Raw genomic sequence first — 27,358 nt, 5'->3', positions numbered from 1 at the left:
GCAAAAAACATTTTTATCATGTATTCCGTGGTTTCCAAATGGTTGGCATGACTGAAAATGTGGATGGAGCATTTTCCACAGGGCTGGGGACAATTTCTAGCCCTGCATTTCCCTATTTCTGCCAGAAGAAGCAGACCCACCCAGCCGGGCAGCGGCCTGCTGTGAGGTCCTGCTGCCTTAGCTGTGCCGGGAGATGGGAACCCCATATCCTGCCCGCTCGCCTCCTGACTCAGTTCTGAACGCAGGCGTCTGGGGGACAGAGCTCACACCTGAGGCTGTGTCTGCAAGGCCATCTGGAAATGTGGCATTTCACCTTCCAGAGCTCAAAGACACAGGAAGGAGCTCAGATCCTGAGCCAAGCCACAGCATCTGATATGCTGTGTCAAAGACTACAAACCTGTTAGCGTTTCTGGATCCTGCCAGACAGCTTTCCCAGCTTGGAAAGACGCACAAGGGCAAAGCCACCAGGCGAGGCTCCTGTTTGTGGTGCTTTAACGTTTGAGACGCAGGAAACCTCTGGAAATGAAAGTGAACCCTGAGTGATAAGGGGCAGCCTGCCCATCTCCTGTGCGTCCTGTCTCTGCCTTTCTATTTTCCTATGAAGAAGCAGATTCCCATAGACTGTCGTTAGATTGCGTGTTTCCCGGCTTGAAAGGGGGCTGTACATCAACTCCCCTATGTCGGGGACTTAACGAGAAAAACGAGGCCCTCCTGTATATAGCCCGGGCTGAGCACTTTGGCTCTTGTTGGGAACCACTGAATAAAATGCAGGAAGGCCGGTTTTACTTTTACGAATTAATTTGCACTTTCCTCTCTCTTGTCCCACTTCACAGGCTTGTCAGCTCCCCCATCTCAGCTGTCCTCTGCTGCCTGCGTGTCTCCAGTCTCCCAAAGAACCACCACCGCTTGTCCTAGAAAGGGGATCCAGGCTTGGAGCCAGCCGATTGGATTTGAGCTTTAAGGTAAGATTTTTGTTCAAGAACTTTAGCTGCCAGAGGTATAACATGTCATTCAGATGCTGGGGAAATAATAACCATGATGGAGATGTTTATATACACAAGGATGGTGGGAATGATAAAGAGGTAAACTTTCTAATTCCTCAGAGGACCACATAACTTTACAAGGACTGGGTCTTGGAATGCTGGTAAACTGTTCTACAGCAATAGAAAATGGATACAGGGTATTTATGATACTGTCCTAATGAGATCCCATTCTTGTACATATTACATGTACATGCATAGAAAACATCTAAAAGGATGGATATAAATGTTGGGGGTGAGATACCCAGTGGCTTTTACTTTATTCCTTATACTTACTGGGTTGTTTGAAAAAAAAATTAAGTGAGCGTATATTTAATAATCAGATGGGAAAAATAAAGACCTTAAAAGTGAGAAAGAAAAGCATTAAAAAGTATATCCTGGGCTTCCCTGGTGGCACAGTGGTTGAGAGTCTGCCTGCCGATGCAGGGGACACAGGTTCGTGCCCTGGTCCAGGAAGATCCCACATGCCGCAGAGCGGCTGGGCCCGTGAGCCATGGCCACTGAGCCTGCGCGTCCGGAGCCTTTGCTCTGCAACGGCAGAGGCCACAGCGGTGAGAGGCCCGCGTACCGCAAAAAAAAAAAAAAAAAAAAAAAAAAAAAAAAAAAGTATATCCTAAGTACCTCAAAGGAGTCTAGTAGATTGAAATTATGTAACTGATAAGAATGCATTTTTGAAAGTGGTGTAGTTTCATAAAAATACAATGCAGTACATTTTTCTCAGTCCTTAATCTCTCCTCCTTACTTAGAATTAATAGGTGCACCTTTATGTATGTTTAGATTCAGAATTTTATTTTAAATGGATTTCTATGCCATAACATAATATCTGTGATACTCTTACTAAAAATTATGTATAACAGTCAAATTCTAACCATTTTTACAACAAGCTCTCATTACATTTTCTTCAAAATAGGAAAAGTTCACATTATATACCATTTTGAACATGATTGTTTGCTTACAAATAATTTACTGTAAAAATGTTATTTTCAAAGAAAATGTATGGGAAATGATAAAGCAACTACAAAAATCTTTACAATAAAATCCAGGGTAAAAATACTTTTTGGGGGTTGAAAATTTATCAACATGTATAGGTGGATTATAAATATATTTTGGCAATCTGATGGGTTCAAGAGCACTTTAAAAGTTGTCTAGTTAAATTACTACAGATATGACGTGTTTGGTGAAACTCAACCTGTAAGTCTAACACCAACAATCATTTCTTCCTGCTAAAACATAGAAATAATTTATCTGAAAACCGAGTGCTATGAAGAGTTCGATTTCTTCATAAAGATTCCTTTATAAATTGGGCTAATCCCTGGAAGGCCTAAAAACGAACAGAGAGAAGAAATAAAATTAGGATGCTGTTTAGGAAAAGTCTGTCATAACTTTAGAAATTTAAACAAAGAGTATCCATCTTAGGTTGAGATCAGACAGTGAAAGGTCAGGATTAACCTCAGTTTTATCTGGGTCAGATGCCGTCGTGTCCACTAACGTACGTAGACAGAAGCATATCAGAGTCCCAGGAAATTTTTCCAATCCTTTTTCCCTCAAGATCATCATTTTCTCCCAGAACTGGAATTATTTTTTTCATATACTCTCTCACCTGCACATGCCTTCTGTATAGTTTCAGTTGTCCAGCTCTATGCATATATAACTTATGAAAAGCATATTTAGTGACATGAGAAAGCAAGTCAATCAAAAACACACCCGGAGACAACCCATCTCCAAGGATAAGTATACATTCTTCTTACACTTACTGGACTCTTCAGTTTATGGCTCTTCTGTGGGTTCCCGACACACAGTTCTTAGGAACTTGCTTCTTGGTTTCCTGTAATCCTGGTTAAAGCTGGAGTTTGTGATTAAGCAATTACTTAACTCCAATCATTAATATTATTCTATTTGACCCTTCCACCAGAGATAGAGGTAGATGCCTTCATGAATTTGAACTATGGCTCACGTTAATTCCATGAAGGAGCCAAAGAGGTTCTCTTTGTAACGTGTTGATAATCTGCCAACACTGTTGAGCAGGTCTGAAATCTATTCAACTCCAAGTTGGTCACATCATTTGTCTATAGAAGCCTGGCAACTTCTCTGAATGGTAGTTTGTGACTTTCCAACTAATACCCATTTTGCAGAAACCCAAGAAGATATCAAATAATGTTGTAACTCACAAAATGAACACAAAAAATAAATGGATATCTAGTTTTACTCTAAAGAGAATATTGTACTCACCATGTCCATCTGCTCTGGAGAAGCTAAAGAGAAGGATGCTCTGAAGTAGGGGCAAGGAGCTGAACTATCAAGGTAGAAATTATATCCAGGAAGCATGAATATCTAAGAGAGTTTATGGAAAACAGGTGATGTACCGTTAAAGAAAACTAAAAGAAAATATAGGTGAATCTAATCTCAGAGTGGAGGATGACTTTTAAACTTAAAAAGCAATGAAAGAAATCACAAGAGAAAAATCAATTTATACAAAATTACTGCATGTCGTACAATAAAACTAAAAGCATAGAAATCAGTGTTTACAATAAATACAGCAATTCTACCTCTTCTCCATATATTATAAAGAATGTACAGAAACAGAGGAAAAACCTTAAAATGGACAAGGACAGCTTATTCAAGAAATAGAAATGGTAATAAACACGAATAAATGTTTAACATAACTAGAAAAGTAAAATAAATCCAATGAAATATCATTTAAAAAAATATTTTATTTCATTTTTTTAAGTTAAACTATAGTTGATTTACAATGTTGTGTTAGTTTCAGGTATACAGAATAGTGATTCAGTTATACATATGTGTATATGTATATGTATATCTATCTATCGATCTATCTATTCTTTTTCATATTCTTTTCCCTTATAGGTTATTATAAAATACTGTGTATAGTTCCCTGTGCTATACAGTAGGTCCTTGTTGGTTATCTATTTTATACATAATAGTGTATGTATGTTAATCCCAAACTCCTAATTTATCCCTTCCCCCCCTTTCCCCTTTGGTAACCATAAGTTTGTTTTTTTTTGTTTTGTTTTGTTTTTTTGAGGTACGCGGGCCTCTCACTGTTGTGGCCTCTCCCGTTGAGGAGCACAGGCTCCTGATGCGCAGGCCCAGCGGCCATGGCTCACGGGCCCAGCTACTCGGCGGCGTGTGGGATCTTCCCGGACCGGGGCATGAACCTGCGTCCCCTGCATCGGCAGGCGGACTCTCAACCACTGTGCCACCAGGGAAGCCCCATAAGTTTGTTTTCTATGTTTGTGGGTCTATTTCCATTTTGTAAATAAATGCATTTGTATCATTTTTTTAGATTCCACGTAAGTGATATCATATGATATTTGTCTTTCTCTGTTTGACTTACTTAGTATGATCATCTCTAGGTTGATCCATGTTGCTGCAAATGGCATTATTTCATTCTGAGTAGTTCTGGCTGAGTAATATTCCATTGTATATATGTACCACATCTTCTTTATCTGTTCCTCTGTTGATGGACATTTAAGTTGCTTCCCTGTCCTGGCTATTGTAAATAGTGCTGCAATGAACATTGGGGTGCATGTATCTTTTTGAATTATACTTTTCTCCATATATATTCCCAGGAGTGGGATAACTGGATCATATGGTAACTCTATTTTTAGTTTCCTTATGAACCTTCATACTTTTCTCCATAGTGGCTGCACCATTGTACGTTCCCACCAACAGTGTAGGAGGGTCCTATTTTCTCCACACCCTCTCCAGCCTTTATTATTTGTAAACATTTTGATGATGGGCATTCTGACCGGTATGAAGTGATACTTCATTGTAGTTTCGATTTGCATTTCTCTAATAATTAGTGATATTGAGCATCTTTTCATGTGCCTGTTGGCCATCTGTATGTATTCTTTGGAGAAATGTCTTTTTAGGTCTTCTGCCCAATTTTGGATTGGGTTGTTTGTTTTCTTGATATTGAGCTGTATGAGCTGTTTGTATACTTTGGAAATTAATCCCTTGTTGGTCGCATCATTTGCAAATATTTGTTCCCATTCTGTAGGTTGCCTTTTTGTTTTTTTATGCTTTCCTTTGCTGTGCAAAAGCTTTTAAGTAGGTCCCATTTATTTATTTTTGTTTTTATTTCCATTAATCTAGGAGACAGAACGAAAAAGATATTGCTGTGATTTATGTCAAAGAGTGTTCTTCCTGTTTTGCTGTAGTTTTGTATTATCCAGTCTTACATTTAGGTCTGTAAGCCATTTTCAATTTATTTTTGTTTATGGTGTTGGAGAATGTTCTAATTTCATTCTTTTACTTGTAGCTGTCCAGTTCTCCCAGCAACACTTACTGAAGAGACTGTCTTTTCTCCACTGTATTTTCTTGCTTCCTTTGTTGTAGATCAGTTGGCCATAGGTGCATGGGTTTATTTCTGGGCTTTCTCTCCTGTTCCAGTGGTCTATATTTCTGTTTTTGTTCCAGTACCATACTGTTTTGATTACTGCAGCTTTGTAGTATAGTCTGAAGTCAGGGAACGTGACTCCTCCAGCTCCATTCTGCTTTCTCAAGACTGCTTTGGCTGTCAGGGGTCTTTTGTGTTTCCATACATATGGTAAAATTATTTTAGTTCTGTGAAAAATGCCATTGGTAATTCGATACAGGGATTGCATTGAACCTGTAGTTGGCCTTGGATAGTAAAGTCATTTTGACAATATTGATTCTTCCAATCCAAGAACATGCTATATCTTTCCATCTGTTTGTGTTGTCTTCAATTTCTTTCATCAGCATCTTACAGTTTTCCAAGTACAGGTCTTCTGCCTTTTTAGATAGGTTTATTCCTAGGTATTTTATTCTTTTAGATGTGATGGTAAATGGGATTTTTTCCTTAATTTCTCTTTCTGCTCTTTTGTTGTTAGTGTATAGAAATGCAACACATTTCTGTGTATTTATTTTGCATCATTCAACTTTACCAAATTCATTGATGAGCTCTAGTAGTTTTCTGGTAGTATCTTTAGGATTTTCTATGTATAGCATCATCTCATCTGCAAACAGTGACAGTTTTACTTTTTCTTTTCCACTTTGGATTCCTTCTATTTCTTTTTCTTCTCTGATTGCTGTGTCTAGGTCTTCTAAAACTTTGTTGAATAAAAGTGGCGAGTGGGACATCCTTGTCTTGTTCTTCACCTTAGAAGAAATCCTTTCAGATTTTCACCATTGAGTATGATGTTAGCTGTGGGTTTTTCATATACAGCCTTTATTATGCTAAGGTGTGTTCCCTCTATACCCACTTTCTGGAGAGTTTTTATCATAAATGAATGTTGCATTTTATCAGAAGCTTTTCTTGCCTCTATTGAAATGATCATATGGTTTTTATTCTTCAATTTGTTAATGTGGTATATCACATGGATTGATTTGTGGATATTGAAAAAAACTCAAAAAACACAAACATGTGGAGGCTAAACAATATGCTACTAAACAATCAATGGATCACTGAAGAAATTAAAGAGAAAATCAAAAATACCTAGAGATAAATGAAAATGGAAACACAAGTATCTAAAACCTATGGGATGCAGCAAAAGCAGTTCTAAGAGGGAAGTTTATATCAATACAATCATACCGCAGGAAACAACAAAAATCCCAAATAAACAATCTAACCTTACACCTAAAGCAACGAGAGAAAGAAGAACAAACCAAACCCATAGTTAGTAGAAGGAAAGAAATCATAAATATCAGAGCAGAAATAAATTAAATAGAGACTAAGAAGACAGTAGAACAGATCAATGAAACTAAAAGCTGGTTCTTTGGAAAGATAAACAAAATTGATAAACCTTGAGGCAGACTCATCAAGAAAAAAAGGGAGAGGGCCCAACTCAGTAAAATCAGAAATGAAAAGGAGAAGTTACAACCAACACCACAGAAATATAAAGGACCATAAGTGACTACTACAAGCAAGTATATACTAATAAAATGGACAACCTAGAAGAAATGGCCAAATTCTGAGAAAGGTACAACCTCCCAAACCTGAAGCAGGAAGAAAGAGAAAATATGAACAGAGCAGTTACCAGTACTGAAATTGAACCAGTAAGTTAAAAACTCCCAACAAGCAAAAGTCCAGGACTAGATGGCTTCACAGGTAAATTCTATCAAACATTTAGAGAAGAGTTAACACCTATCTTACCGAAACTATTACAAAAAATTGCAGAGAAAGGAACACTTCCAAACTCATTCTATGAGGCCACTATCACCCTACTACCAAAATCAGACAAAGACACCACAAAAAAAGAAAATTACAGGCCAATATAGCTAATGAACATAGATGCAAAAATCCTCAACAAAATGCTAGCAAACCGAATCCAATAACACATCAAAAAGATCATACACCATGATCAAGTGGGATTTATCCCAGGGATGCAAGGATTTTTCAACATCTGCAAATCAATCAGTGTTAAATACCCTTTTAGAGTTACCAAATTTGGGGGTGACCTTTCAGCCTGGATTTGAAAGATAAGTAGGTATAGGCCAAGCAAAAAGGGGAAGAGTCTGTCAGGGAGAAGATACAGAGTGTAGTGTCCCCGAGGTGCAAGAAAATTGGTCACTCAAAGAGGTGGAAACACTTAATACATAGAGTGAAGGAATAAAAATGATAGGTAATGGTGTCAAAACGGTGGGACACCTGCTCTTCTTGGTGACTTCTGTGGCCAACAGCTCGCTGCCCCAGAGCACGTGTCCTCTGCTTCCTGCGCATGAAAACACACTGTCCCCAGCCTCTTTCTAGATGCCTGTGGCTGCGTGATTGAATCCCAGCCAGGAGAGGGGAAGTTGTGGTGCTCCTTCTTGGCCCGGCCCTGAACGTCTCCCCGTGTGACCCACCATGCCCTCTCAATGCTGCGGTCATCATGGATCCATGTGTTGAAAAACTCAGAGCGAGAAGGTGGCAGGAATCTAGGTCTCTGACTCACGGCAGGAGCAAAGGAGCCTGTAGACCACATCTGTGTGTGAGTCAGAACTAAGCTGGGTTGTGTTAAGTCTTTGAGATTGTTATCTAGTAAAATCATGACATTCAGAACTTTAAGAAACTGCTTGTTTTTTCATGGTGTAAATCTGGCCCCCGGTTGTTGAAGTTAGGTGAGCTGGGAATGAAATTATTTGGGGGCGTTCTGGGGAGAAAATTTCAAGGCCAAAGATGAGGGTTTTTTTTTTTTCTGATTAATAATGAAATGAAAACTGTCATTTCTACCAATATTGGGGAACAGTTTAGGGATGTGCCAGAAGCAAGTTTCTGTAGAGAAGGAGGGAGTGGTAATAATCTTGCAAGGTGACCAAAATCTGGGTTAAGAGAGTGGTGTTAAAGTTAGAGATTAGTTAGAAAAGTTGAAGGTCCATGCAACAGGGTATATGGAATAAATAAAAGGGACTGAAAAAACTATAATAAAATATGAACCCTGTATCCTTATCTCCTAGCTCAGGGATACAAACAAATAGCCTCTTATCAAATATTGTGAATAATAATGGCAGTGATAACAAAGCAAAGAAAATGTAATAAAATTGATTTATTGTACTAAAATGCACTTATATGAGTTAAGTCATTTAAGTACTTATTAAGCACTTTCTATGTGCTGTTATTAATATTAAAACAATTTATAAAGCATGAGTCCTGCGGTCAAGTATGATGATTACAGAGAATGAGTGGCTTTCCCAGGGGAGTGAATTGGCTCTCGGGTCCAGGCAGCCAGTTCCCAGCTCTGACCTCTGGACTGTCTCTTATGCTCTAGCACAGAAATTTGCCAACAACAACACGATCTGTTCTTTGTACTCATTGCCTCAAGACAAAAGTGATACTAGAAACAGATCTTGGTGTTTACAGAAGAGTGACTAACATGATAAAGGAATTAATTAATGGAGAATGGTTGATTGATTTTGTAAATTGGAAAGCTACACAGAAGCCTATTTAGACGTCTTACCTTAATTAGTGCCTCTGAATGAAATCTAAGTAGACATGATTTAAGTACAAAAGGAGAAAAAACCTAGAAATCCTTGCAGTCTAGTTTTAAGTGAAAAAAGCAGGATATAAAGTTTTCTGTGTAATTTTAATCCTGTAAAATAATTGCACAGCCATATCAAACAAACAAACCACCCGATTAAAAAATGGGCACAAGACCTGAATGTACATTTTTCCAGAGAAGACATACAGATGGCTAAATAGCACATGAAAAGATGCTCAACATCATTAATCATCAGGTTAATGCCAGTCATTAACCATTAATCATCAATGCAAATCAAAACCACAATGAGATATCACGTCACACTTATCAAAATAGCAACCATCAAATGGACAACAAATAACAAATGCTGGTGAGGATGCAGAGAAAAGGGAACACTTGTAAACTGTTGGTGGGAATGTAAATTGGTGAAGCATTATGGAAAATAGTATGGGGTTCCTCAAAAAACGAAAAATAGAACTACCATATGACCCAGCAATTCCACTTGTGGGTGTATGTCCAAAGGAAACGAAAACACTAATTAAAAAAGATACATGCACCCCAGTGTTCATTTCAGCATTATTTATAATTGCCAAGATATGGAAACAACCTAAGTGCCCATCAACAGATGAATGGATAAAGAATATGTGATATATATATATATATGTATGTATATACATACAGTGATGTGATACACAAAGTTATAAAATGAATGAAATAATGCCATTTGTGACAACATGGATGGACTTGGAGGGTATTATGCTTAGTGAAATAAGTCAGAGAAAGACAAATATGCACTTATATGCAGAATCTAAAAAAATAAAATGAATAAATACAACAAAAAGAGAGAGACACACATAATAGAGACAAACTGGTGCTTACCAGTGGGAAGACGGAAGGGGGAAGGGCACGGTAGGGGTAGAGGATTAAGAGGTACAAACTATTATGTATAAAATAAAGAAGATACAATGACATATTGTACAGCACAGGGAATATAACCAATTTTTTATAATAACTTTAAGTGGAGTCTAATTGTTAAAAATATTGAATCGCTATGTTGTACACCTGAAACTAATGTAATATTGTAGAGCATTTTACTTTCATAAAAAAATAATTTCATAGGCAAACTACTAGATATATACAAGCTGTTCAAGAAAATGTTTCACAAATGGTCATAAAATCTGGGTGGTAAAATTATGGGCTACTTAAAAAATTTTCATTATGCTTTAATGAAGAATCATGTTACCATGAGTATCCTTTACTTTCCTAATCAGGAAAAAAATCCTTTTATTTTAATATTAATGGCTTATGGTTACCAGTGGGTAAGGGGAGGAGGGTTAAATTGGGAGTTTGGGATTGACATATACAACTACTGTATATAAAACAGATAACTAATAAGGCCCTACTGTATAGCACGGGGAACTCTACTCAATACTCTGTAATGGCCTGTATGGGAAAAGAATCTAAAAAAGAGTGGATACATGTATATGTATAACTGAATCACTTTGCTGTGCACCTGAAACTAACATAACATTGTAAATCAACTATACTCCAATAAAAATTTAAAAAAATAATAAAAAATATTACTGGCTAATACTTATCAAGCATTTACTATGTGCCAGGTATTGGTCTAAGTACTTTATCCATATTTATTGCTTTCATCATCATAGCAACCCTAAGAGGGAGAGGTTCTTATTATCTGCATTTTACCCAATGCCACATATAAGGGCAGGGCTGGAGCTGGGATTCACACCCAAGGATGTGACTGCAGAGAGTGTGCTCTTAGCCACTAAGCTAATCAGTAGCTGAGCTGAATGACTGTATTTCCCCGGGTTTAGACCAGGAGACTAATTCTGTAACCCAAAATCTATTTTGTTCTTAGTAAGGAGATAATGTATAGGATAGGCAAACATTATGCCTTGGGTTGGTGGGTTGCCATTTTATTAAGATATTACTTTAAAGAAAAAATGTAGCTTTTCTTCCTGTTTTACCTCTTTCTTAAAGGCTTTCTCTTCAATTAGTTTTCTTGCATCATCGATGCCCTTAATTTTAACCCATAAAAACATTCCAGCAGTAGGAACATGCCATTCTGCCAAACCTACAAACAAAAGAAAAGAAGAAATATTTCCCGAGACCATTTCTGATGATGTCAACTATATCACTGAAATGACAAATTGCAGTAACTGGAAACTAGAATTTCCAAAAAAGTTCCTTCAGGGATAGCATTTTTAAAAATATAGTTTTAGGAGTCCTGAAAATTGATGCTCTGAGTTTTATTTTAAAAAGTAAGGGGAGGGTTTGAAAGGGAGAGAGGAGACTCGTGTGTTTATTTATAATTTTAGTGGGTCTCAGGGCAGTGCAGGAAATCCAGTGCCATGCCCACCTCCCTTCCTTAGAACTGCCCCTAAGCCAAACACGGCTCTTTCAGTTTTAGGAGCGGATTCCTCAACTCTTTCTAGAGGCTTCTAGTGTTTCAATAAATCCTATCATTTATGTAATTGTTCATAAGTCTAATGAATTGAAGTTTTTATCAGAATATAATTAATTATGAAAGGAGTACATAAAATTAAGAAATTCTGGTCATTTGTAGGCTTTATGCTTCATTGAATATAAAGATAGAGAAACCAAGAAGGAAGAATAATTATTTTGATTTTGATTATTACCTTTAAAAAAAAAAACCTTGATGTTGATTAAAACCTTTTTTTCAACTTCACTATAGGAAGTGGTAGACTAAGTACTCTTATCAAAAAGATAGTAATTCTCTTTTTACCAGGACTACATAGGGAACAAGATATGAGGGAAATAAGAAGTGAATACTTTGTATTTACTATTATTCTTGCCAAAGGCATTTTTAGTGGTGTAATTAAAGCCATGCAATTCATTTTACTTTCTTCCTTAATAGAAAATTAAATCTAAACCATTTTGAAATCAAATGAGCAATAGAAAATATTAGATAAATGAGGTTAATGATTAAAAGGCAAATTGTCTGTAATGAGAAACCTGCCTTAGATTGTTCTATTTTGTCTTTATAGAGTCAGAAAAGGAGTATGTTGTTGATTTCACAATTCCTCTTCTATATGGAGCAAAATTTTGAAAACCTTTTGAGTACAGATATTATTTACTTTAAGTAGGTTATTGCTGGTTGATTGTTAGACTAATTGGTCATTTTTCTTCAAACCACAGTTACTTTGCAGCAGTCAGGTATAGTAGAAATGTGTAGAATTGTGCCAGGGTTTGTGCTCTTACTTCTGAGATCATTCATAGGGTAACATTTTCTTGACAAGAATACTCCTGGACCCTGTTTCCTTCCCCAGGGTTATTAACAATACCCTGTGGTGTGTATCACTCACTCATATAAGGGCTACTGTTCATCCCAGGACAGGATGTAAGTTCCACTCACCACTTAACCACTTGTCTGCAGCTGCCAATAATGCATCCCTTTGCTTTCTATAGAAATCAATAACCCTAGAAGAAGAAAACAATGAAAAGGATGTGTTTACTACATTGATTGTAGACAGTAAAAGGCTCTGGAGTCCAGTCTATAAGAATCTATTTTCTATCTTGATGAAAATGTTGAATTCTTGATGAGGGAATAGAGCGTATTTATTTGACCTGTCTGATAGTAAACATTTTTACCATTGTGGGCTTTCCATTATTTTGGAATAATTCAAAAGTGAAAATTAATAGAGCGAAGTCCATTTCTATATAAAGTATAGAACCTAAAATACAGTACCTGTCTACATGAGCCAGGAAGCCCTCTCCTCCCCATTGGTGTAGAAGCTGTGATACCAGGAGCTAAAAGGGATGAGACTGTTATAAGGTTCATCCTCTAAAATGTGTTTTTTGCCAAACATAACAGCAAATCACTCTTGATTCTGTGCAAACGACCCTAAGAACATGCAACAACCTGCACGAAGCCTTATAGGGTCAGCGACTTATAACAACATTGACTAATAACAATGACAATAATAATAGTAAAAATAACAAATATTTATATGGTCCTTGTTCTGTGCTGGAAACTGCTGTACCATATGAATATATGTCAGCTAAGTTGATCTTTGCAATACCCTTATTAGGCAGGTCATGATTTCCACTCTACTACTGATAAAGAGAATCAGGCACAAGGTGAAATTAACTTTCCTGCAGTCACTGCTCATCACAGAGCCTGGACTTAGGTCAGACTGTCCAGCCCCAGATCCACCCAATAACTGTCGCCCTAGATGGCCTCTCTAAATATAAAACACATACAGTCTATATATGGAGTTATACAATATATTTAGAGATTTTTGTATCCAGAATGAAAGTCCTAAATGTTCTAAATGGATAGTGAAATTTGGTTGATAACAGATACAGAAAATATAGAAAAAGCCCCCAACTTGATAAAACACGGGGACACGTGCACTTTGTAGAATGTATAATGTCAAAGAAATGTCCATTCTACATAAACTATGCCTTTTGAGTTGTTAGGGGGCAGTCCTGTCCTTATGGTTGGTTCTCAAGATTGCCTTAGGGATGGGTCCAATAGTTTCTCAAAGCTTGTAAAGAAATTTATACATTCTCCAAAAATAATTTTACTGTATTTTAGTTAAAATACATTCCAGCCGCTGTCTGTAGGGAGCTTAGCACATGGGCAGTGAAGGGAGAGGTCGGGCCACCACATGGGTTTGAACCCTTGCTCTCAGATTCCAGGACAATGAAGCTAACAGTGTGTTACTTCACCAAAACTCTTCCGCCCTGTTGAGTCCAACACAGTTTTTATGGGATTCCTGGGCTAGATGCCAGGACTCAGATGAATAAGATCTCTCACCCTCAAGGAGCTTGATCTACACTGTGAAAGAGCACCAGGTCCATTCAAATCTCTTTTGGCTTTTAGAGCAAACATCTGCTGTGCGTGGTCTCCTAATTCAGTCCATGCGGAACTAGAGTTGCAATCGGTGATTTCTCTCTCTGCCACCTACACGCAGTCATATTTGCCAACGTCTATTTTATTTTATGATCTGATTCAAAAAATTCCTACCTGGGTGAAAGTGCTGGTGTGCATTGTTGAAATTTCTGTGTGTAAAACAATTCTCTCGATCAAGGGCTTTGGACCAGTTAGAAACCCTATTCTTAACCTGCACAAAGAGAGAAAAGGCACAATACCAACCCTGCATTAACAATTAATACCTTGTTACTGATTTCATGGGGAAGAAAGTTGTGACCTGGGGACAAATGGACCTAGACAGTTAACACATTCTAATAAAACAACGTCTTATTTAAAATACACATTTAAATTAAATTGTACAGTTAAAATAGAATGCATATCTGACCAGGTATTTCTAAATGTGCTCTTTCAGATATGCAACCAAAAACCTGACTAGTCCCCATTAAGCTATAGCTTAATGGCCAAGTATCTTTGACCACTCGGAAGGATTGGTAGAAAAGCCTTATTAATAGATAAAATCAAACAGCAATACAAGTATCTTAAATGAGAACTGTTTGCAGTAAAAGATGCTGAGGTGCAGCCTCTGTCACCTTTAGATGCAGCCTGAAGGCACAGCCAGGGCCTTACCCAGAAGACAGGATTTTGGAAAAAGAGTCAGCTCGGATGACACGCCCATCAACGTCCATGGAGAGAAAAGTCGGTGCCCAGGGCTTGAAATGGAAGAAAAATACGGTTGGTTTGGGAAGTCTGTTAGAGACCGTATCCCTACTTTGTGCAGAGAGTGGGGAGGAATGGATTTGGAGAACAGTAGGACAAACATCCTTTTTCTTGTCTTCATCTCAGCCCTTTGAAATGGAGTAAGAACCAGAGATGCGTGTTCTTCTGTTCGTATCTGCCGATCTTCACGGCTTTTCTGCCAAACACACACACACGTCCTCTCACTTGTTCACGATGCCGCTCCCGTGAGTTTAGAGGAGCCTCACACGGGACCTCCTTGTCCCAAGGCTTGAGATCCGGGATGAACAGATTTCGAGGAAGGATTCAAGAAAAACTCGTTTGGAAAAGACCAAAACGAAGAGGGCCATCAGCATTCAGGGCGGTTTAGGAAGAGAATGCTGCCCCTTAGACCAACTAGAAACACGAAAAAGGTGCAGATGAAGCTGAGCAGTGTAGTCAGTATGCAGTGCTGAAACTTCCATATTTACTTCAAAAGTAAATGCCAACAAGAAAGGGGGCCAGGGTCGTGTTGAAGGTGGGCGGCAGGCAGACATGGTGTTCAGGCAAACTAGTAAAAAGCCAAGAGTTCTGTTTCTTCTCCGTAGATACAGAGTGGGGACTGAGTGCATGTGTTTGTTCTGTGCAGCCCTTAGAGCAAATACAGTGTTGGATTTTGAGGAATTGGGCATTGGGGTCGGTACCACTACTCGTCTCCTAGGAAACCATGCTCGTGGACAGTGGTGTACATATATAGTGCGAAAGGATCTAAAAGCCCATGATTCTGCAGGAAGGTCCCCGACCCTAAGTGACAGGATGGCGAGCAGGCAGCGTGATGCTGGGAACGCCCCTCCCCTGCCCAGCACCGCCTCACTGAGGGAGCGCGGCCCTCCTTCTCCTTCCGCCTGGACACGCCTCCCAAGTCCTCCGCCCATCAGCCACCCCCGAGAGACTGAGGTTGACACCCAAGGAGATACCCACTCCGTAACCCTGGCCCGATGTCTAAGGAGCCACGACCTGGATTCGGAGTCCAGAAGACCCTCAACCTTGACTCACTCGAGCCTCCACGTGCCTGGCACAGAGCGCCAGCCACTATTCTAAAGGGAAGGGATTGCTGGAAAGCGCAGTAATACCAGAGCTGAAAACCCTCCGCAGCCCGGGGCTAAACTCTAATCAGCACAGGAACTGACAGCCACTTATCTACTGATTGTGGGCTGAGCTGACCCTGCACTTACCTTGTTGAACTGCATAAAATAGTAAGGGTCGTCTTCTATGATGAGGAAGTCATATGTTCTTGCGAGCTAAAAAAGGTTAAAGGAGCATATTTATTTCTTCAGAGCGCTCGAAGCTGAAAATCACTTGGAATCATAGTTCTTTGTACTCGTTTCTGTGTAGCTTATTATGTGATTTTAGAAGTGTTTATAGTGAAAATCTTAGGCATCCTGTTCAGCTACCTAGAGGAGACTTTACAAAAGGAGCCTGCCTCCTATTTTAGAGGAATTTCTTTGTAACCTGAAATGACAAGAAGTAGGAAAGGGAAGGGACAGGTTGAAAATAAAGACATAAAATAATGAAAATCAAACTTGGGGCCAATTACTAAATAACCTCATAGAGTTTAACATCACACCAAGAAAAGCATTTCGTCCAATGAAAATATCCATTAAAGGGAAAGAAAAATCTCATAGTCAACAAGAGTGTAATAGTTTCTTGAATTTAAATTCATGGCAGCCCTGGCATAGATGACTTCCTTTTATTAAAAATCATCTTCCTTGAGAGCAAGGGGTCATGAGAAGGAACTTGCAGAGCAGTCTTCTAGAGAGTCAGAACAAAACAAGAACACAGCCACATAGCACATTCTTTGAAAATACCTCATAGATTTCCTTTTTGCGGTTAGTTGTTAATGAGTTCCCCGCAGGGTTGTTGCCATTTGGGACAGTATAAAGAAATTTGGGGGTGTTTTTCTCGGGGTCCTTTGAATCTTCTGGTTTCCATTTGGAAAGTATTTCTCTGAGGGAGTCTGGAATAATCCCGTGTTCATCACTGGAAACATTAATCATGTTGCAGCCCAGGGGTTGCAGCTGTCCAGTACAAAGAGAAAAGAAAGCCCAAGACTCAGACTTGATACAAAATATCAGTATCACTCGTTCTTACACTAAGGAGAATGTTACCATTTATACCCTTAAACACAAACCTGCACTCAGCTCTACGCCCACAGTGCATTATCTTTATAATTATGGTTAGAACTGGTTCATAAAATAGGTATTTATTAAGGAATGATTTTTGACAAAGTAAATTAATCTTATAAAGCATCTAATACATAAGATAGTTATAAGCAGAGGTGATATTCAAAATATTGGACAAGTGGTGTAGCATGGGCACATCAGATACAGAGCAGGCTGGAATGGGGTCCTGGAGGCCCCCTACCATGCCAGCATTGGCTCTGTACTATGGGGTGTTCAGGTTGGTCTTAGGAGAGGGACCAGGGGAGCCAGGGTGGTGCTGGGGCACCAAGGAGCATCAGGGCAGTGGCTCACGAAGGCAGGTGGATACTATACTGTACCGATTGCAAAGGCTGAAGTCACAAGTAGTGGCCTTGTTTAAAGACATTATTTTATGAAAGTTTTGTATTTTTATGTTTTATGTTTGTGGATGAACATAAAGAAAAAAACCGGAACTTAATAAGTAACAAGCAAAGGAAATCATCAACGAATGGAAAGACAACCTACAGAATGGGAGAAGCTATTTGCAAACAATGAAACTGACAAGGGATTAATTTCCAAAATATACAGACAGCTCATACAGCTCAATATCAAAAAAAAACAAACAACCCAGTCCAAAATTGGGCAGAAGATCTAAATAGACACTTCTCCAAAGAAGACATGTGGACGGCCAACAGGCACATGAAAAATGCTCAATGTTACTAATTATTAGAGAAATGCAAATGAAAACTGCAATGATGTACCACCTCACACCGGTCAGAATGGCCATCATCAAAAAGTCTACAAATAATAAATGCTGGAGAGGGTGTGGAGGAAAGGGAACTCTCCTACACTGTTGGTGGGAATGTAAATTGGTGCAGCCACTATGGAGAACAGTATGGAGGTTCCTTAAGAAACTAAAAACAGAATTACCTTATGATCCAGCAATCCCCTTCCTGGTCATATATCTGGAGAAAACCATACTTCTAAAAGACACATGCACCCCGATGTTCATTGCAGCATTATTTACAATAGCCAAGACATGGAAGCAACATAAGTGTCCATTGACAGATGAATGGATAAAGATGTGGTATGTATATGTATGTATGTATACACACACACACACACACACACACACACATACACAATGGAATATTACTCAGCCATAAAAAGATTGAAATAATGCCATTTTCTGCAACATGGATGGATCTGGAGATTATCATAGTAAGTGAAGTAAGTCAGATGGAGAAATACAAATATCATATAATATTGCCTACATATGGAATCTAATAAAATGATACAAATGAACCTATTTACAAAACAAATAGACACACACAGACATAGAAAACAAACTTCTGGCAACAAAGGGAAAGAGGAGCGGAGGGATAAATGAGGAGTTAGGGATTAACATATACACACTACTATATATAAAATAGGTAACCAACAAGAACCTATTGTATAGCACAGGGAACTACACTCAGTATCTTGTAATAACCTATAATGGAAAAGAATCTGAAAGTTATACATATATACGTATAACTGAATCACTTTGGTGTACATCTGAAATGAACACAACATTGTACATCAAGTACAATATATTTCAATAAAAATTTTAAAAAATAGCAATAACTGAATGAGGTTCTCAGAAAAAATATTTTCAAAGGATAAGCAAACACTTTTCTTAGCAGTCAAACGTAGAATTATGCACTGAGAATAATCCAGACCCCACTTATGGTAAATTTAAAAGGTCTTAGACTTAGAAATCACATAAACATGAATAAAAGAAGTCAATATTGGACCATGAGATAAACACACATGGACCGTCAGCATATTCCCTCACAGCCTGGCATTGGTCTCTGTTTGGGTGTGTGAAAACGTGTGTGCATGTGTGCTGTTTACATAGACAAAATTTTTATATTTATAAGCATTGTGTAATCTTATGACTTAGGAGTTTAGGAAAATAATTAACAATTAGTATCCAGTCACTAAGAAAAGGTAATTACTTTATTTAATTTTTAAAATTACGTCAAAATATGTAAATAACAAAAATTTGCCATTTTAAAGTGTGCGACTCAGTGGCATTAATTACATTCACAATGTGTGCATCCATCGTCACTATTAATTTCCAAAATCTTTTCATCACTCCAAACAGACCCCCCTGTATCATTAAGCAATAACTCCCCACTTCCCCCTCCCTCAGCCCCTGGAAACCACTAAGCAACTTTCTGTCTTTATGAGTTTGCCTATTTCAGATATTTTGTACAAGTGGAATCATACAATATGTGTCCTTTTGTGTCTGGCTTCTTTCACTTGGCTTAGTGCTTTCAAGGTTTATCCATGTTGTAGCAGGTGTCAGAACTTGCTTCCTTTTTCTGGCTGAATAATATTCCATTGTGTGGATGGACCACATTTTATTCATGCATTGATGTACACTTGGGCTGCTCCATGTTTTGGCTATTGTGAATAATGCTGCTATGAACGTTTATGTTTATGTTTGAGACCCAGTTTTCAAATCTTTTTGGGTACATACTAGGAGTGGAATTTGTGTGTCCACGGTAATTCTATGTTTAATTTTTTGAGGCACTGATAAACTGTTTTCTACAGGGCCTGCACCATTTTACATTTCCACCAGCAATGTACTGCTGTTCCAATTTCTCTATGTATTCACCATTACTCTATGTATCCACCATTTTTTATTCCATTAAAAAAATAATAGCCATCCTAGTAGGTGTGAAGTAGTATCTCACTATGGTTTTGACTTTCATTTCTCTAATGACTAGTGATGTTGAGCATCTTTTCATGTACTTATTAGCCATTTATATATCTTCTTTGGAGAAATGTCTATTCAATTCCTTTGTCTATTTTTATTATTATTATTATTTTGCGGTACGCGGGCCTCTCACTGCTGTGGCCTCTCCCATTGCGGAGCACAGGCTCTGGACGCGCAGGCTCAGCAGCCATGGCTCACGGGCCCAGCCGCTCCGTGGCATGTGGGATCTTCCCGGACCGGGGCACGAACCCGTGTCCCCTGCATTGGCAGGCGGACTCTCAACCACTGCACCACAAGGGAAGCACCCTTTGTCTATTTTTAAATTAATTTCTTTGTCTTTTGTTTTTTAGTTGTAGGAGGTCTTTATATACTCTGGATATTGAACTCTTACCATATATATGATTTGCATGTATTGTCTCCCACTCTGTAGGCTGTTTTTTCACTTTCTTCATAATGTTCTTTGATGCTCAAAAGAGTTTAATTTTTGATGAAGTCCAGTTTATCTATATTTTTGTTGTTGCTTGTATTTTTGTTGTTATATCTAAGAATAGTGCCAAATCCAAGGTCAAGAAGATTTGCCCTTATGTTTTCTTCTAAGAGTTTATAGTTTTAGCTCTTATATTTAAATGTTTGATCCATTTTGAGTTAAATTTTTATATGGCATGAGGTGAGGGTCCAATTTCTTTCTTTTGCACGTGGAAATACAGTTATCCCAGCAAAATTTGTTGAAGAGACTTTTTTTTTTCCTGTTGAATGGTTTTGGTACCCTTGTCAAAATCAGTTGGTCACAGCTGCATGGTTTATTTCTGAACTCTCAATTCTATGCCATCGGGATATGTATCTATCCTTAATGCCAGTACCAGCCGGTCTTGATTACTACAGATTAAGGCAGTTGGTTTTGAAATTGGGAACCGAGAATCTTCTAACTCTGCACTTTTTCAAGATGGGTTTGCCTATTTGGACCCTTTCCAATCCCAAATGAATTTGAAGATTGGCTTTTCTCTTTCTGCAAAAAAGGCTATTGGAATTTTGATAGGGATTGCATGGAATCTGTAAATTGCTGTGGTAGTATTGACACCTGAACAGTATTAAGTCTTCCAACCCAGGAGAAGGTGATGCCTTTTGGTTTATTGGCATCTTCTTTAATTTCTTTCAGCAATGTTTTTTAGTTTTTAATGTGGAAGTCTCTCACCCATTTTGTTAGATGTATTCCCAGATATTTTATTCTATTGGATGCTATTACAAATGGAATTTTCTTAATTTCCTTTTCAGATTGTTCATTAGAAAAGCAATGTGTATAATATATTTTTACCCCTACTTGGGAGTGTTGAGGAAATATGCCTTTCATCAAGACTAGCTAATTGCTTTCTATATATATTCATTTTTCACAAAGATAATATTAAATTAAAAAAAAAAGATAATCCATGAAGTTAGATTCAGTAGAGCATAAGGGTCATCTCATTAAATCCCCTACGCTAAGCTAGAATTACTTTGCTAGCATTCATGTCAGGTGGCCATTGAGAGTTACTCTGAGCCCCTGCAGTGATGGGCAGTGCTTTACTCCTCAGAGAGCCGGTAAGGCTGATGGTTAGACAGTTGTTACACTGAGTTGAAACTGTTTCCCTGTAGTTTCCATCCTTTGATTCCAGTTGTATGAACCTGAGGACATGCACAGACAAATCTAACTCCTCTGTCACATGGCTAGCTTTAATGTACTTGAGGACAATTCTCTTGCCCCCGTGGAGTCTTCTCTTTCTGCAGAAAAGAGCATAGTTCCTAAAACAATTCAACCTATGGTATTATTTCCATTTCTTTGTTCACTCTGGTCGCTTTTCTCCGACTGTGCTCCAGATCCAAAAGTATTGTGCCCCCGACAGTGGTGTGTTCAGCCCAGGGCACAGCAGAGCAGGTGATCCGATTCCCCATTCTGGATATTAAAGCCCCATTAATTAACACTGGAGAGGAAACTCCTAATCATACCATGTTACTGTACAGTTATTCTACATCGACATAAAATCATCCTGAGGCATGTGGTAATATAGATGGTAGTGAAAAAATGTCTTTGTAAATTAAGTCACATTTCAGGTGGAATATTAAGCAATCTGGACATGATTTTGCACAACCCAATTTTAGCACCTCTACATTTAGACTTTGTAAGGAGAAATGTATAAAGCAGAGGGTACATTTCACATATTTTGCATATATTAATGATTCTCCTGTTGAAGAAGAAAGATGCTATTTTATGTTTCAGTGGACAGATAATTCTCAAGGTGCAGTGGTTTCTTATTTGTTATAAGAAAGAGAGTTGCCTTTTGTAGAAATGTGTACTCACAGCATGAATTGTTCCTGAATAAATAGGTTCATTGACGAGGATATTATCTCCAGGATTAACGATCATTTCAAATACCTAACAAAAGAAGCATAGGTTAGCTTGGTTAGTTTGATTTCTGGTCTTAGAACCGCCCCCCCCCTTTTTTTTTTGGTTTGGGCTCACTAGGATTCTAGAGAAGAAGTTGGCATGTGTTCTGTAAATGCCAGATGGGACGTATTTTGTGAGCCCTGGTGTTTCCATTGCAACTACTCATCTCTGCCTCTATGGTGAGAAAGCTGTAGACAATACGTCAGCCGATGGTGCGGCTGAGTTCCAATAAAACTCTATTTACGGAATCAGACAAGGACGGGCTTGGCTCCCAAGCCACAGTTTGCAAACCTCCGTTCTAGGTTGGGAAAAAAAAAAACCATAACTGCTTTGGCTCCTAAAATTTATTTATTCCTTTTATTCCTTTTCTGAAAAATTTAAAAATATTTGTTATAAGCCAGGCCTGTGTAAAGGATGCCGATAAAGTGATGAGCATAAAGGCATGGTGTTTACCCTCATGGAGATACTAGTCCACCATTCTGACTAAATCTTCTACGAGTCACAGAATCATTCTTTCCCACCCTGTGATGTTTCACAGTCCCCAGGTCAAGCCTCTCCTCCCTGTTATTTTAACAACCTAGAGCTCTTGATAAACAGCATGGCCATTATACATTGGGACAGAAGGTTTGACTTTTGTTTCCTGATTTGGTCTAGGATATTCCATTTACTTTTCCTTATGAGCTTTTGGCATTTTATGACAGTGTCATCCTCTGACAAGTTTCTAATGGATTCAGGATTTACAGGACCTCCTAGGACCAAACAAATCACTGGGTGGCTTGTGTATTATCCATGGATCAGATGAAAACCTCATCACATTCATTTCCCATGTCAATTAGGGGACATGAGAAAGTCAAATATCCTAAATGAGGAGGGAGGGCTGTTTATTATCTGAGACACGGACACCTAAAATAATATCCATCCTGGAGAACAAAGTGGGAGAAATATTAAACCGGATTCCCAGGAGGCCTCTGGAACAAGCATGGCCATAAGCCAGTGAGTTACTGATGCATTTGGCTATCTATGCTCTCTTTCTCTTTGACATGACTGATGTTGCAACAGACAAAGAAGAAACTTTCTTGTGCATCTTTCTGGAAAAAAAAAGGCACATAATGTCCCTTCCTAAGAAAAGGATTTCACTGAAAAGAATTTTTTTGTCCTACTAGTCTGGAGCATCACAGATGTTTCTCTTCAAGAAAAAAAATCAAACAGCAGCTAATCTTTTTATTTTTCTTAATTCAGTCCAAAAAGGGAGAGGAAAATAATAAAGTCTTATTACTTTAATACCTTATTCTGTAAAAATAATTTAATTGAAATTCATTAAAACTAACCGGATTATAACTTTCACATTTACATAAGAAAGAAGAGCAAGAAAGCTACTCTGCTTTGAGATAAACAGGAGTCATGCTTTCATCTAGATGTGAGGACTGAATGTAGAGCCTCCTTATCCAGGACTCATTATTCATGAAAAAGAAAAGAAAAGAATAGATGAAACTGTAACCATATATGCAGTCTGTTTATCCGGGGACCCCCAAGTGGTGGTTATCTCTGTGGAGTTCCTGGAATCCAGGAGAGAGGCAGAAACAGAGAGAGAGAGAGAAGGAGAGAGAGAAAGTAACCCAGAGGAGAAGTCAGCCACAGACACAGACATATACATAGACCTGGAGAAGCACTGCCAAGAGGGAGTCAGGGTACAAGAGGCAGCCGGCACAGATGATAACACCAGCAGACACACAAAGGAATGACGTTTCATCTCAGGAGTATCAGGATACACCCTCGAAGAATTTAAAAGTCATACACTGAAATGTTATAGCCACAAGCAAAACTGAAATTTAGCCTGAATCTCTGAGTCAGAAGAAAGTAAGCAGCGCTCACTAAGCTGCAGGTAGGGGTTGAGTTCTCCCTGAATGGGAATCTTGTCCTAATGACTCAGAGCTCTGGGTCCATGATGATGGGATCTCTGTTTAAGAGAAATCAGGTTGCAAATGAAGCAACTGACAAAGGATTAATCTCTAAAATATACAAGCAGCTCATGCAGCTCAATATCAAAAAAAAAAAACCCAATCCAAAAATGGGCAGAAGACCTAAATAGACATTCCTCCAAAGAACACATACAGATGGCCAAGAAGCACATGAAGAGATGCTCAACATCACTAATCATTAGAGAAATGCAAATCAAAACTACAGTGAGGTATCACCTCACACTGGTCAGAATGGCCATCATCAAAAAATCTACAAACAACAAATGCCGGAGAGGGTGTGGAGAAAAGGGAACCCTCTTGCACTGTTGGTGGGAATGTGAATTGGTACAGCCACTATGGAGAACGGTATGGAGGTTCCTTAAAAAACTAAAAATAGAACTACCATATGACCCAGCAATCCCACTACTGGGAATATATCCTGAGAAAACCGTAATTCAAAAAGGAACATGTACCACAATATTCATTGCAGCACTGTTTACAATAGCCAGAATATGGAAGCAACCTAAGTGTCCATCGACAGAGGAATGGATAAAGAAGATGTGGCACATATATACCATGGAATATTACTCAGCCATAAAGAGGAACAAAATTGAGTTATTTGTAGTGAGGTGGGTGGACCTAGAGTCTGACATACAGAGTGAAGTAAGTCAGAAAGAGAAATAAATTCCGTATGCTAACGCATATATATGGAATAAAAAAAACCCAGTACTGATGAACCTAGTGGCAGGGCAGGAATAAAGATGCAGATGTAGAGAACAGACTTGAAGACTCAGAGTGGGGAAGGGGAAGCTGGGACGAAGTGAGAAAGTGGCACGGACATATACACACTACCAAATGTAAAATAGATAGCTAGTAGGAAGCTGCTGCATAGCACAAGGAGATCAACTGGATGCTTTGTGACCACCTAGAGGGGTGGGATAGGGAGGGTGGGAGGGAGGCTCAAGAGGGAGGGGATATGGGGATGTATATATGCATATGGCTGACTGACTGTTGTACAGCAGAAACTAACACAACATTGTAAAGCAATTATACTCCAATAAAGATGTGATAAAAAGAAAGAGAAATCAGGTTGGTGAATGTCTTTAAGTTCCATTTATGATTCTAGGTGAAGACAAGGAAGACTTTGTAGGCCACAAAACATGATGCTCTGTGGTTAAGGGAGAGATGGCTGTATGAACCTAGTATTTGATTCTTCCTGCGGGTGCCTTTCCTTCCAGTCTTACCTTACAGAGACCTTCTTGGCTGCCACATGTGACACATATGTCCATTTGTCCTTGGCTGGGTGGATAATGGATGGTGGGAGGATTATGCAATTTTACTTGTAACTGTTTTAGCCAGGATAACAGCTCTGGGAGTCTAAAGCATAAAATGCATTTAAAAATTGACAGTAGTGAAAATCATAATAATAGTAGACAGGAACTAAATGGTGGCTTTATACCAGGCACTTTAAAGGTCCTCAAATGCTTTTTGCCAATATTAATATCTTTACTTAACAGACAAGGCAACAGACTTAGAGATTAAGAAATCCACATAAAGTTAATCAGTCGGTGATTAAAAGAGCTGAGATTTGAATCTACAGCTTTCTCACTCCAAAGCCTGTACTTTTTCTTTTACATTAGAGCACTCACTGCGTAATTCATTTTTTGTTTCCCTTAGGGAGATTTCTGTAGGATACCTGGAAGTGCAGGTTCAGTAAGTTCTTTGCATCATGGAAAGAAAAGCCTAGATATACATTATATACAATACAATTTTTATGCCCCCAACATGCATTATTCTTGAATCACAGAGCAAACAGGCTTTAATAAAGTAGAATTCATAGACACTCTGCAAGTTACCCTTTATCACTGGAAGAAGACCAGCTAAGGAAAGCCTTAGAATATGTGTTCCAGTTGCCTTTATGAAATTAAACACATCTGAACTGAGGGCAACACGCTTACATAGCTGCCTGTTTAGAAAGGGAACATAATCATTAAAAAAATTCCCCAGGACCTAAACTGGCTGCTTCCTGGGTCATCCTTTTCCTCCTTTCTCCTACCCTGCTTCACCTAGCTATCGTCTCTCTCTCTCTTTTATTCCAGTCTCAGCTCAAATGGTACCTACTTTCAAAAGCCTTCTCTCCCTCTCCTAGTCGTGTAAGGTTGAGAAGCAGTCCCTGGCGTCTTAGGCATTCAGTATCATTGCTGCAATTATTTTTTCTTCTAAAACTCTTCCCCAAACCTTCCTCACTGCTGAATACCCAGTTAAAAAACGCACACGTCACTCTATCAGTGGGCTGTAGAATATTGCTCATGAACATGACCCAACAAGGTTACATTGTCTACTGATCAGTACCCGGCGCTCTGAGAATACTGCAGCGCTCTCTTCATCATCTCTTCATCAAATTGGATGGTCTTTCCGTTGTCTATGGTGATAATCGCAGACTTGAAAGGGAACATGTTGGGGTTTGGTGCTCCAGTCGCCAGGGAGAGGACAGATTTCGATGACTTGCCCAATATCTCAGCTACAACAAATAAGGAGGAGAAGAAGAAACATTTTCAGTGAAGACTTTCCTAAACAGCGACGGTTCAGCATGTTGCATTAAAGTCAGTAAAACTTTAAAGTGTAACGGTTTCTAGTGATACAATGCTAGTCCGAAAGTAACATAGAAGATGCCTTTGTTTGTGGACCGACCTCACCGGTGGAGGAACTAAGGAATAGACACGTGCATCTAAGAAGGCGGAGTGATCAGGCAAACAAGCCAAGGGCCAAAGTAACAGAAAACGGTCTTCCACTCGGCCCGTCCCTGCCCGGCTCCGCGCGCACCCCTCTCTCTCCGGCGAACCTGCCCTCCCCACTCCGCACGCGCACGCACGCCGAGCCGCACGCCGAGCCGAACCCCGACTCCCGTGCCCGGAAGAGCCCTCTGGAGCCGAAGCAGGACGTGTCCACAGCGGCCTGCCCTCTCTCCACTGCTGATGGCCCGCCCTCGTGCCCGTTCCAGCGCGCCTTCTGTGCCAGGTCTGCGCAGAGCCGGGCTCAGGCCGCCCCGAGCAGCTGTGCGGGGACCGCCCCCTCCAGCGGGAGAGCAGGGCCCGGACTCACCCATGACTCGAAGGGCGGAAGGCTTTCTGGCCGCGCTCGTAGCCGTGATGAACCGTGTGTAATTCATTCTCGGATTCCAAGCGGCAAGCCCCGCCTTAGGTGGTTGAAGCCTGGGAAAACCAAGGATCCGCGTCAATCCTGCCCCCTAATCCCGCCCCTGGAAAGGCCGCCTCTGCTGTCCCCCGCGTCTGGTCTGGCGCGCGGAGCCAGGAGAGGCCGCCGAAGGCCCGGCTGGTGGCTGCGCGAGAGCCTGGTTAGGATCCGGCCTGGCGCGTAGCAGGACTGGCAAAGTCCAC

General features: G+C 39.4%; 1 protein-coding gene across 1 annotated transcript; it reads right to left on the bottom strand.

Moving 5' to 3' along the window:
* Positions 1 to 1,853: 1,853 nt before the first annotated feature.
* Positions 1,854 to 27,358, bottom strand: LOC309806466 (kynurenine/alpha-aminoadipate aminotransferase, mitochondrial-like). Its single transcript, XM_082625322.1, has 13 exons — positions 27,063 to 27,358; positions 26,313 to 26,481; positions 25,205 to 25,337; positions 21,916 to 21,990; positions 16,484 to 16,693; positions 15,851 to 15,916; positions 14,529 to 14,611; positions 13,995 to 14,091; positions 12,711 to 12,772; positions 12,378 to 12,442; positions 10,969 to 11,075; positions 3,270 to 3,371; positions 1,854 to 2,361 (listed from the first exon to the last, which is right to left on the bottom strand). The coding sequence occupies exons 1-13, from the start codon at positions 27,127 to 27,129 to the stop codon at positions 2,320 to 2,322; spliced, it is 1,278 nt and encodes a 425-aa protein (XP_082481448.1). The 5' UTR covers positions 27,130 to 27,358; the 3' UTR covers positions 1,854 to 2,319.

Source organism: Mesoplodon mirus (genome assembly GCF_964341445.2).
Source record: "Mesoplodon mirus genome assembly, chromosome: 1".
Taxonomy (NCBI): Eukaryota; Metazoa; Chordata; class Mammalia; order Artiodactyla; family Ziphiidae; genus Mesoplodon; species Mesoplodon mirus.
Note: the sequence above shows the minus strand (reverse complement) of the source record. Positions and strands in the feature narration are given on the sequence as shown.